This window comes from Populus euphratica, unplaced genomic scaffold, assembly GCF_000495115.2.
Source record: "Populus euphratica unplaced genomic scaffold, PopEup_1.0 scaffold374.1, whole genome shotgun sequence".
Taxonomy (NCBI): Eukaryota; Viridiplantae; Streptophyta; class Magnoliopsida; order Malpighiales; family Salicaceae; genus Populus; species Populus euphratica.
The window spans coordinates 94,629-108,048 of NW_011500077.1; the positions used below are offsets into that span (position 1 = coordinate 94,629).

Consider the following 13,420-nt stretch of genomic DNA (forward strand, 5'->3'; position numbering starts at 1 on the left):
TATTATTATTATTATTATTATTATTATTATTATTATTACTACTACTACTACTACTACTACTAGTATTATTATTATTGTTATTATTATTATTATTATTATCGTTATTACTATTATTGTTGTTTATAATTTGTACAATTAACCTCCCTGTGGTTCGACCCCGGTCTTGCCGGGTTATTTATTACTTCGACACTCCTGCACTTGGGAGAAGACATCAATCTTTTAGTCGTGTCACCCTTAGAGTGAATCTCAATACATCCATTAATGATAATTCATTACTTATAACAAATATATATAGAACATTGATGACAACATGTATTAATTAATTATGTGAACTAAATAAATTAGCTAATATTGGTTTAGCTCAAACTTAATTGAATCTAATTTAATAGTACTCTTAAATCTTTATAAATTATCTATATAAATTCAAATTCCTACAAATTTACCAAAATTTTCAACTTAACGATACGATTAACAACATATAAAATGTGCATATTAAATAAGTCATTATTTATTTCATTACAAAACACCTAAGTTATAAAATCAAAATTAATTTTATCAAATTATGAACAAATATAATTTTTTTAAATCTCACACAAACTGTAACATGTACAAATCATACATTCATATAACAAATTTATATGGAAAAAATTTATAAAGCAAGTAAACACACAAACATACTACATATACTATAAAAAAAAATATGCAATAAAAATTATCATTTTAAAATTTTGTTTAAACAAAAAATAGATACTTTTGCTTACTTGATGTGGGAAACCATAAAAAAAAAAAATCAGAATAGTGATGTTGACAGACTAAGTGTTAGGGTGGGTAGATTTGTGGTGATGAGAAATTAATTCATAATAAAATAAGAGAAAGGGATCTACTATTTTTTCCACAGAAAATAGAGGAAGAAAAAGAAATAAAGGATGGGAGAAGGACATCGCTCACTCGATCATCACTTAAATATTACTGATGGATTCATGAATAAATATTGCTGACATGTTTATATATTTCATTGTTATTTTTTTATGTAAAGATAACACCTCATTGGATCTTTTTTTTTCACTATAATTCTGATAAAAAAATTTGCCAATATTTACCAAAAAATATAGCAAACTATTCTGTTGGTAAAGTTTATCGCAATCTACTAATGAAAATTTTTAAGTTGATATTTCCATTTGTATTTTTTAACTTCCTAATAATGGTGATGGTGAGGTAGCGATTGTGATGATAAGATGTTGATTGCGATGATGGTAAAAGAAGATATAATGATGGAGAATGACATCACGGCAAGATATATGAAGCTAATAGTTGAAATAGATGAATGATATTATAAGTGCATTATTATTTATAAAATATTTTATGAAATTTTATGAGTTAAAAATATTTTTTTAATAAATAAACTATGTTTGAATGTGAATTGTAAATTTTTTTAATTAATTAATTTTTTGTAAGATATTTTACTAGAAATAAACACAGAAAACTCTTTCTGAAATATTTTTTCCATAAACATTTTAAGAAGAAAAAAAAAGTTCGCACTCCTGATTCGCTCGCGGAAGGCTATCACAGCTAAAACAAACGTAATGTTGAGTGACGACTTCATGCTGCATGATGATCAGAAGGCTTGTTCTTTGGGCATTATTATCCTTATACAGATCAATGAAATATTATTTAAAATAGATAATAACCCAATTGCTAATCTTTGTGCCTTTCAATCACACCCTTATCCACGGCTCTATACACAGATCACAGGTTGAAAAATTCAGACCACTTCTTGATGAGGGTCAGGTTTATGTAATAAAATAAATTAATTAAATGTTGTCAATTAGAAACAATGCTAAGTATAGACATCTCTCAAACAACCTTAAAGTAATTGTTTTTGGCGTTGACAAGGTTCCAACTGCTCCATGAAATTTTGGATTAAATATATACCAATGTTAAGGTTTGAGTTCCAGGATGATCCTACTCTTTTTTTTTTATTATTTATGTAGGGTGTTCGGACCAGCTTATACACAGCACGACTAATCTCCATGACCCACTGAACATCCTACAAGCCCAGTAAATAGGATAATCCTACTCTTGCAGCTAGATGTGATAAAACTACTTGCTAATAGATAATTTTGAAATTGCAGTCACGTAAGATTTTATAAAATTTAATGTCAACCTTGCTCTCTTGTGGTTCTTCCTTCCTCTGACACAGATACATTGGAATTGTGACAGTTCGTGGGAGTATTGAAGAATTGAACAGGAGTAATTGAACTCATACCTCAGGTATATACAAGTTCACAAAACGCTTGTTTCAACATGAGATTTTTCAATGGTCATTCAGCTTTTAATTTCCCATTAGCATGGCTGCTAAAAAATAATATAAATTATATTTTAAAATTTTATTTAATTATTTAAATTTTTGAATAATATACTTTTTTGATAATAACAAGATTTTTATGTATTAAGTAATCACGAATTTGAATCTTATTATTCTAATTTTATTTGATAAAATTAATAGCATAAAATGATGTGAGTTTATATAATTTTTAAGTTTAAAAAATCTTCATTTAAGAAAATATATTAAAATATAAAATAAATTTACCTTAAATGTTATTTAATTAAAATATAAAATAAATTTATCTTAAATCTTATTTAATAAGTTAAATTTTTAAATAAAATTATTATACAAATTTTTTTTTTAAATAGCCAAATATAAATCCAATCTCGAGCCCTACCTCAAGTCATTCGGTATGGAATGGACCCTTCTAAGTACTTTCGAGTCACTTGATTCCAATCCAAATGGTCTTCAATCACTTAGGCTCAACTCTTCACCCAATTTGGTTACAGTATCATAAAATCTAAAACCGAAATAATAGATGCAATGAATAATGTAATTCTATCACTTCCTATATTTAGAATAATACTATGTACATTTTTTTCGTTAAAGTTTCTTATTTAAGTTAACATTGAGTGTGAAATCAGGTGGCCAAATGTCATCATGGCATTAGCTACTATTTGTTGACTAACGGACCACAGGTCAATCTACTACAAAACAAAGACAAAGACGAGGCTTTAAAATAACCAAAATCTAGAGTTTAATGGTTCAATATTTTGACCAAATTGATTAAGAGGATACTCAAAGATTTTAAGCATACTGTTTATGTGAAATTAGGACACACGTATCAGGTCATTAATTGATCAATCAGTCATCCTGTCGAGCTAGCGAATGTTGGCGATGAACAAAGACAAAATCCTAGCTAAAAACTTTTTTATGATAATAATTTTAATCCAGGTACAGTATCAACAGTTTATTGGTGATTCATATTTCTTAATGAGCAAGGTATGCAATGCTGCCTCGAAAAAGCCAAGGATAGAAGATTAGCATGGAAGGAACCTCGTATTCTTTATTCTTACAGAGGCTAGCGAGCTACACTGTTCTTCAGTACAGACAGGTAAGTGTACACTACTGTTGATGACAATGTCTACACCAACATCTGACTGACATGTATACGTTTAAGGATAATCTTTGCATAAACTACTATGATCAGATTTCTTGCCTGCCCATGAAGCAATCAACCAATATGAAACGAACAAAAAATTGCTATCAAAATCATACTCGCTAACCCGGCAAGTCCTACGGAAAGAGAAGAATCAGTACAGCCATGTTTACAATTTCTAATCGATGCCTTAATTAATGAATTGACCTGTCAATTTGAGTAACTATGTTTTCCCCTCAAAGAGACAACAAATTAAAGGAAATCCATCCATTCTAACTAACTAGCGCCCCTGTTAGGCCTGTCAATTGTTTTTGTCGCTTGGCTGATCCCATTTTTCTTCCGAGATGGAAGGGAAAATAAGCTCCATGCTGTTGGTGCTACTACTGCCAGAATTAAACATGGCATCAGCCATATCTGTTACAGGGTAATCAGCTTCTTTACCATATCGACCAGTAGTGGAGGGACCAGCCGCACAGCCACCACTACCTGCAGCCATGCTGCTGCTGCTAGTGCTGCCAGCACCACCTCCAGGACCCAGACGAAATTCCACCCATCTGCCTAGAGAAGTTGCTGCGGATGGTGGCTGACCAATCATAGTTTGGGCCATCTCTTGAGTAATTCCCGGTGCTGGTGGTGGAGCTGATGGTGCAGTGGCAGACATGTGGCAAGTGTGCTCGCCACGGTATACTACTTCAAGTCTGAAGGGATCGTCATCAAGTCGCTGAACTTGTTTCTTGGCTGGGCAATGGTACAAGTTTTGATTGGTACACCTGTAGTAGGCCCTGAAAGAGACAACAGATTATAGAGTTAAAATAAAGAACATACGTCAATGGCATAAGTAATCCTAAACAAGATGATTTTAATCAACTTGGTCAATTTGATTTTTCTAAATCTCACTCTCAAGTCTATTCATGCCATGGCATGGAAAATGATATGCTTGGGGAGTTTTCTAAGCGCGAGACCATTTCCCAGTAAGCAGTCAATGACTCAAATCTTTTAGTTGGTTGTGTACCAAGTCATTGTCTACCGAAAGAAAGGTAAAACCTAGCATGAAGAAAACGCAAGTTTAATAGTATCTTATGAAAAGACTTTCAATGCCTAAGAAGAGCAGCATACATATCTTAATATTCTATGATTTGAATGTGTCATATAAGATATATATATTTTCTAGAAAATCTAAAAGAATAATATTTCCTCTCAGCCATTCACATTGTAATTACCTCGGAAACCTTGATCCCAGAATCTCTTTCTGCCCATATTTCCTCCAAGAGAAACCATCTTCCGGTGGGATTTCAGTATTGCCGAACTGTTGAGCGGGTACCCTCACCGTCCGTTTCTCGGCATCATCATTCCTACACGTTTAGAATTCATAGCAAGATAGCCATTAGCCTAATAAAACGAATTCGTACTTGTCAATCATGACCCGCTTAAGCTTGATCTCCTTTATCAAGATAGGTTCTAGTTTCATGATTCCAAAACGGAATACAAATATATAGTGTATATGGTATGCATGAATATACATACCTGAGTCTGTATATTCAACATTTTCATTGAAAACAATATGTATGGTGCGAACAATGCTACCGACCCTCTCTTGCAGGGAAAAGGGTTAAATGGGCTTTGCTTTTACGATTCACTTTCCATACAATTTCCTTTCGGCAATTGGCGTGGGAGTTGTAAAACACATTGAACTACGTTTAATTGGTTCACATGGATGATTCCGAAGTAAAACACAAGTAATCTATATATATATTACGTACAGGAAAATGTTACAGTGACTGAAGTTTTGATGATATGCCAAAATCAAAATGAACACAAGCATTGAATTCTCTCACCTTATTCGCGGTCTTTTTGAGGATGATGAAGAACCTCTGCCAGAATCTGATGCATCCACTGCCTGGACATCTGATCTGCTACCTGATTCAATAGCTAGACCTCCTGATCCCACCTGTATTCCTCCACCTATCTTACTCTCAGTCAATCCCAAGGCACTCCTCTCAGCCATAACGCCTTGCGTTTGATGAAACAACGTCCCCATGGCCGATGTGCAACTAGTCCCTCGCCATTCCTGTAAGATTGGATCGATATTCTGCTGTTGCTGTGAGTCCTGTGGCTCACGAAACAACATAGGATGAGGGTATAAAGTGGTGCCTAGTTGATGAACATGTAGCCTCTCCCTGGCATTAGCGAAAACCCTAATGATTTCCTCACACAACCTGGACAGAGTTTCTGGTTGGCTGGCTGAGTTTGCTAGGTTCGATTCAAGGTCTTTAGCTAGCTTGCACCCATGAAGAATAAGAGAGATGGTGTCATCCATGGTTTCCTGTTGTTTTCTAGTGCTTTTTTGGATGATCTTTGATGGGAACATAGAAGAAATTTAAATGGGGGCAATAATGGAGCTTTTCGGTGAGCTTTCTGTGTTAGTGCTTCGGGACTTCATCTTAGAGAAAAAGTGGGTAATTATTCAAAGTATTGATGTATCTATGACACGGTACAAAGAGGAAATTAGAGCTTGGAAAATATGACCAAGTCACGGTCTCCTTAGCATGCACTTCGAACCTTTTAGTGAGTTTAGACGAGGACCACGCCCCCATTGAAACCCACGTTTTGGACCTTGAAGAACTTTCCTTGTGTAGCCTTGAAATCCCTTCCCGTCTTCTGTCACCGATCAATCATTAATTAAGATCCGTGCTAAACTTTGAAATAGTAAAAATATGCGTTCCTACAGGAATTCTTAGGCAAATAAAGAGCACGTAATTAATTACGGAATTGTCAACGACTAACGACCCATCCTTTACATCAATAGTGACCCCTTTTTATTTTAAATAAAGAAAATCCAATTTGTAACTTCTTATGCACTCGAACTAACAACAGGTAATCCAACAGGTAATCTTTTAAATTAATTACGGAACATGCACTCTCTCTCAATATAGGCTTGGTGACCGTAAGGCCAGCTCACAGAGGAGGTGTCTCTTCTAAGCAGAATGCATGCATTAAGAAGTTTATTATTCGGTGAAAGCCTGACCACAACATAAGTTTATTATTTGATGGAAGCCTTCACAATATGTAAGTTTATTTTTTTATATATAATAAAAAAATAAACAACAATAAATAATTTTTGAATAATTAATCTTTATGAGTGAATAAAATCTCAAGTTTACAAATATAAAGGTTGCTCGCATGATAACATTACCAACGAAATTATCGATGAAAGTTTCTTTATTTTGTTGAATAAGGTTTTCAAAAATCTTGAATGGAATGCTATAATTGATGTGTGGATAAAAATGTTAAAGGTTGGTATATATAATATAATAAATAATTTTTTAAAATATTTAATTCGGTTAGTTTATTAATTTCAATAAGCTAATTATTTTATAAAATTAATATGTAAGGAAAACTTTCACTAGGAGGAGGTTGACAACGTTGTTACCAAAAGAGTTTGGAAGAATCACGGTACTATCAGATATGATTGAATTCAAAATGTGATGCTTTTTTTTAATGTTGAAATTTTATTTTTTATAATATTAATTGATAATTTTTTTCTACGAACCAAGTTGCATGATTTTTGGTACAAGACCTAAAAAATCAAAGAAATATACAAAAGAAAGACATTTTCTAGGTTGGGAAGACATAGTTGTGTTGAGGGATTTCAGACCTTCGCACATCTCAAAAGCTATTTATAATGCTTATATCCAACACGTAATGTCTAAGCATTTCATATAGTGGTCACAGTTCAGCATGAAGAACCAGACCAAGGAGATTCATGATTTCATTATCATGCACACCAACGAATCATTTCCATTCGTTTCACATGTTATTTGTTTCACATGCAAAATGAATGGTAATATTCTATTTTATAAGATAATTTTTTTAATTGTTGTATTATATGAAAATGTTTAACTAACAATAGTTTTCTTTTTGCAGGTTACGATGCTTGAATGCAATCCATGACTGATAAAAAGCTTTTTATTAAAATCCAATGCGAAATGAAAACCGTAGGAAAGAGATGCAACAACTTGTACATAACCAAACTTAGAAGCTCTTGGTATGTTGGATTTCAACATTTTTTTTTCTTAAATTATTATTTTTTTAAAAATTTACTAACTTGTTTTTTTTTTGGAAAAATATTACATCCAATTGTAATAGAGATATGTGGATGATCTTTTGACCTATCTAGAACTCAATTTCAATTTATGGTTGGAGGCTAGGTCGTCTAGTAAACCTGATAAAAATGATATTTCTAACATATAGCCAAGGATACATGGATGGGCCATAATGTATCTACTATTGATTCCTCACAATCGGGATCAAGCTAGCAATCTTCAAATATCCAGACAATTATACAAGAATAAATTCAAGCTCAGTTGACCTAGTTTATGCTGAGACAGCCCAATTTAAGTCTGATATGATTGAATTGAGGGATAAAGGGAATATCCTCGAGTGGTTGTTAGCAACCCTCACTAGTACATATGGTCAACCTCATCGCCCTTCTGATTCTAGTGAAGATTCGTCTTCGCCTTCGTCTCCTCCTTCAACTTCTATCATAAACATGACATAAAAGAGTGTCATACACTCAAATAAGATACAGAAATATTGATTTTTAAAGGGTATCTTTAATAATTTATGAATGAGTAAATATAATATGAATAATTAGGAAACAATTCTCATGATATACTACCTCATATAAGATAAATCTTAAAAGTCATGTCTCCATTATCTTTTGATTTTTTTTTAAAAAAAATATTGGATCTATATATCTTCAAACATGTAATGTCTCCTTGAAATTCCTACGACAAAATCTCTATTATATCTTCAAGTCCTTATGACCACTTGTGTCCAGGACATTATGACCAATTATCTCCAAGTTTGTGACCACTTGTCTTTAAAATTAAAAAAAAAATAGAAAACATTCAAAACATGCTAATAAAAACAACTTTTTTATACATACACAAATATAAAATTGTACACTATAAATATTTTCTCTCCCTCTTTAACTATTTAAAATATTTCAAACATGTAAATTTACTATACTTGAATGATAAAAAAAAAAAAAAGAAGGTTAATCTTAGACTTACCCAACCAAACTATATATTGTAGTTCAGTTAGGCACAACCTGGCCACAATAAAAATGACATCTTTAGTAATATATATCTAATTATACAACTTATAACTTCAATATCATTTTTTATGGTAAGTTGTTCTAGATATTTTTTAAGATGAGCTATATATTCTCAGATTTAATAATAAAAAGAAAATGGGGATTCATCTCAACAACCTAGAAAGAACACACAGAGCTTCTCTACACACAATTAAACATTATTTTTTAAACTCTTGATTTTTTATATATTTTTTACTTAATTAATCAAATTCTAGTACTAATTTAAGTATTGGAGTATCATTTGTTCTACAAGAATGTTGTTTTTATAAAAACAACTTGGATCCAAAACTCGACCAAGAAAAAAATATTTTTATGTGAAGTTTTTATCAAGAATGCAATGCAAATAAATTATCTAGTAAAAACTAGTAACCAAAAGCTATCATGACAAGAAAAGCTCTTGAACAGCAAACATGCTTCCACCAAAGCAAGTAGCAATGCCTTTTTTTCTGAAACAGTTTTCCTCTGTATCAACCAGATTTTGTTTTTCATTCCTTGAAATAACTTAATAAAAAAGCCAAAACACTAAGCAATAGCTAAGTTTTTTAAATAGTAAATTTAAATTGTGGCTATAATATTATTATTATTTTAAAAAAAAACCCGAAGCGGGAGCACAGTTGTGCCCTGCGTGATGACGGGTCGTGGCCGCCAATGGCCCTTAACTCCTGGAAGGACGAACGTCCATGTAGGCAAACGAGGGTCAAGCCACCGTTTGGGTTTTCTTAATTCGGAGGTAGCTTTGTGGAGGAGGTTTCTAATCTTCCTCCTCCAGATTCTCCGTAATCATTGGCGCTGCAAAGCAAGACTTCATGACTACGGTCTCTGCCCTCCCTTCATTGGCCAGAAGCCTGTTCCCTTTATTCGGATACAGTGTAATAATAATTATTTTTTAAAATATTTTTATTTAAATATATATTAAAATTATTTTTTTAATTTTTAAAAATTATTTTTAAGATTAACGTGTTAAAATATTAAAAAATATCAATATTTTTAATTTTTAAAAAATATTTTTAAAATATAAAAATCAAGATGTTAACCATTTAAAAACATTTAAAGGAGGAAAACTCTTGAATTGATTTTCTCTCTACAAATTGTAAAAATTACAGCATTGAGTGTCTGTCTGCCTTTTCTAATTCTTTTTAATTATTAGCTTCAACCATAACAAAAACTCGAAATTTTGTGGCAATTAATGCGTATACATTTTGAATTTACTATTCAGGAATATATGTGACTTTTCTAGTGTGTATACACTTGTTTTTAAAACAGTAAAATAACTTAATTGTTTTTTTATTTAAAATTTTTAAGTTGTTGATTGAGATGATTTAATTTTTTTTATTTTTAAATACAGTGAAAGGATATCTTTTCCTTTGAAATAAAAAATAAAAAGTAAAATATTAATTTAAGGGCTTTTTTATTTTTTCATATAGGTTTTTTTATTAATTCTAGAACAATAGGGTAATTTAATTATTTTAAATTAATTAATTATTATAAATTAATTAATTAATATTATATCTTAAAAAATTACATGTAACCATAGTTTTTAGACCTGGTCCGGTTTAAGATTCAAATTCCAAATTTTGATAAGATCTTATTAGGTTAATCGGATTCTATTAGATTTTTTTAAAAAAAAATTTAACCTGATTCAGTTTCCATAATAAATTAATTAAATCTTAAATCGATTTATCAAATTACATCGGATTTTTTAACTATGATGTTCACATATCATAACACAGTTGGCACTATTCCTTCTAAGCGGCACATTCTTTGTCGGGTAAACTTACCTTTTATCGATTTGAAAACATTTGGAAATAGGTTTTTTTTATTAAAAAAAGATGATGATGTTCTCTCTCTGTTCAAATTGTAAAAATGTCAGCATTGATATGCAAAATAAATAATAATTTAAGGATATAATAGATCAAATTACTTATTTTTATTTTACCAGAACTCCAATAGTTTTACTATATATAAATTGATGTATTAATTATGAGCTTCAACTGAGACCCCAAAACCATATAAAGAATAAATGCATAAAGCTCGGGAATATTAATCTGCTGTTACAATGCACCAATATTGTAATTAAATCAAATCATCATAAAAATTAAAAAGATATTAATTTATTGTATTTTTGTTATACTATAATAATTACTAGTTAATTTGCTAAAGACTCCTGTTCTGTTTTGCATAGGAATTCATTGATAATTGCTATATGATTCTTAACCTGTTGATTGATAGGTGGTGGTTTATTATTTGTTTAGTAATGTAGCTGTGATTATTTTTTAAAATATTTTTTATTTAAAAATTATTTTTAATATCAATATATTAAAATAATCTAAAAAAATTAAAAAGTATTAATTTGAAACAAAAAAAATTAAAAATTTTAATTTTTTTTAAAATATTTTTAAAATACAAAAATAAATATGATAATTTTTTATTTTTCTTCACTGATTTATAAAATAAAAACTATTATTCTTAACTAAATGATGTGTAATTGTTTTTTTTTTATCTTTGTATAAACACATTCCAAATTATTTTCTATTTTTTTTGTAATTTCACAATTTTTTAATATTTAAGAAATTTAAAAAATACTTCTTGTTCTCGAGAATCTATAAAATCATTTCTGCAAATACATTGAGTTTTTGTTATAATTTCTGAAAAGTTTCAATTAAAAAAAAACGAATATCTTTTCTAACTTTTTAAAAGGTACTTTAAATAAAAAAGTGGGTAGAATTTTTGCTCAAAATATAATAATTCAAGGATAAAGTTGGAAAATTGATACTTACATGTTACAACTCCAATAATTGAAGTATAACAACTATCATTAAACTGTATGAAGAGGATAGTCCAAAACGACATGAAATTTGCTTTAACATGGGACCTTGCCGGAATTATAGTCGCTCAAGAAAAGCTTCAAAGCTTCGAGAATGTTTGAAAATACGGTTAATATGTGTTTTAAAAAAAAAATTAAAAAATTATTCAAAATTAAATTATTTTATATTTTTAATATTTTTAATATGTTAATTTTAAAAAATAAAAAACTATCCTTTTAATTTTTTCTTCAGATGTTCTTCGGTCTTGCTGCTTGCAAAGAATTATAATAGAGAAACATAGATGATTTATATTGTGCTGATCTGTACCCTTTTTTTTATATTCTTTTTTTCTTCCATCGGCTACGGTTTTGTTTTCCTGGAGATTTAAAAAACAAAAGGCCAATAACAATACAAACCCAAAATCTAAGCCCACACCTAAGCCCACACTAGCCCAGACCAGTCCAGCCCAAAATTTGATGTGGTTGGAGCACAAGCCCAATTAATCAAAATGACCAGTTTAAATTAATTTTCTTGGTGTAGTTATCTCCGGTTCATTCCATTTTGTGTATTTTATTTTACTAGCCGTGGAAACCATGCCTTTCCGCTGGCCGCTTAATTTTTTTTTTTTATTATTATTATTATAAGAAAATGATATTCATTCAACACAAGGGTGTTATAAAGAAGGGGGAGAAAATCTGCTTTGTGGGTCATATACCTAATTAAGCTAAATATATTTATTAATTTTAATAAAATGATTAAAAAAGCTAAAAAGGAAAAAAAAAGCCAATGACTATAATGCGAGGATAATCTAAAAAAAAAAAAAAACATGGTGGCTAAATTATAAGCAAAGTACACACGGAATGATGCAATTGTAGGGAAGAAAACAAGAGGCTTGGCGTGCTCATGGTGCTCCATGCTTGCCCATTTAAAAAGAGATTTGTTCAATTGCCAATCTTTTTTTGGACGAAGATGAAAAAAACTATTACGTACAACTAAGTAAATACAAGTTAATATATAAAATAAGTAACCTTAAATATGAGATGTTGACAAACCTGTATAAAAAACTAATGAAGTTAAATTCTCGGTAATATAATGATAAATAATAAAATAAATAATTACAAATAATACATGAAAAAACCTATATTAATTTTTAAAATATATTACTTAGTTTATAATATCAAAATCATCTCATGAAAAACAAATATAAAAAAATAATGAAACTAAATCCTCACTATAAAAAAAATGTTAAGAGATAAAGTTAAGAAAAAAAATAAAAAATAAAAAATCAAAGGAATGAAGTTAAATTGTAAAATAAAATATTGAGGGTAAAATAAAAAAATAAAAAAAAAAAGATTGAGGATAAAATAAAAAAAGAAACTAAAACAATGAGAAAAAAATAAAAAATAAAAAAATTAAATCAAATATAAGAGATGCAATTAAAAAAAAAGATTCAAAATAAAATAAAAATAATTGACAATCGAGAAAATAAAAACCAAATTGGGAGATAAAATAGACTCAAATAATCAAATTATAAAAAAAAAATTAACTGAAAACAGATTAAAAAGAAAATAAAAAAAATTAAAATAATAAGGGTTAAATTCTAAAAAATTGAATTGTATCAAATATGAGAAATGTAATAGAAAAAAATAATTTAAAATAAAAAAAAATCAAAATAATTAATAATCAAGATAATAAAAAAAAAAAGATAAAATGGACTCCAATGATTAAATTAAAGTTTGAAAAAATAAAAATAAAAATAAAAAAGTCAATAAAAAATTAACCATAGCTCGAGTATCAACACGAGCCAAATTATTATAAAAGTAAATGACTAATATTTTATGAAACCATCGTAAAAGGTGAGGTACAATCATTGTAATGCATTTTTTTCGCCGATCAAATGATATAAAGAAAAAGGATGCATCTCTGTGTTAATCCAACGAGCCTAACTTTTAATTTTAATAATATAACAAAAA

At 29.4% G+C, this 13,420-nt stretch overlaps 1 protein-coding gene across 1 annotated transcript; it reads right to left on the minus strand.

The window, feature by feature from the left end:
• Window positions 1–3,374: 3,374 nt before the first annotated feature.
• WRKY55 (WRKY DNA-binding protein 55) lies at window positions 3,375–5,965 on the minus strand. Its single transcript, XM_011003081.1, has 3 exons — window positions 5,321–5,965; window positions 4,706–4,837; window positions 3,375–4,267 (listed from the first exon to the last, which is right to left on the minus strand). The coding sequence occupies exons 1-3, from the start codon at window positions 5,851–5,853 to the stop codon at window positions 3,787–3,789; spliced, it is 1,146 nt and encodes a 381-aa protein (XP_011001383.1). The 5' UTR covers window positions 5,854–5,965; the 3' UTR covers window positions 3,375–3,786.
• Window positions 5,966–13,420: the final 7,455 nt, after the last annotated feature.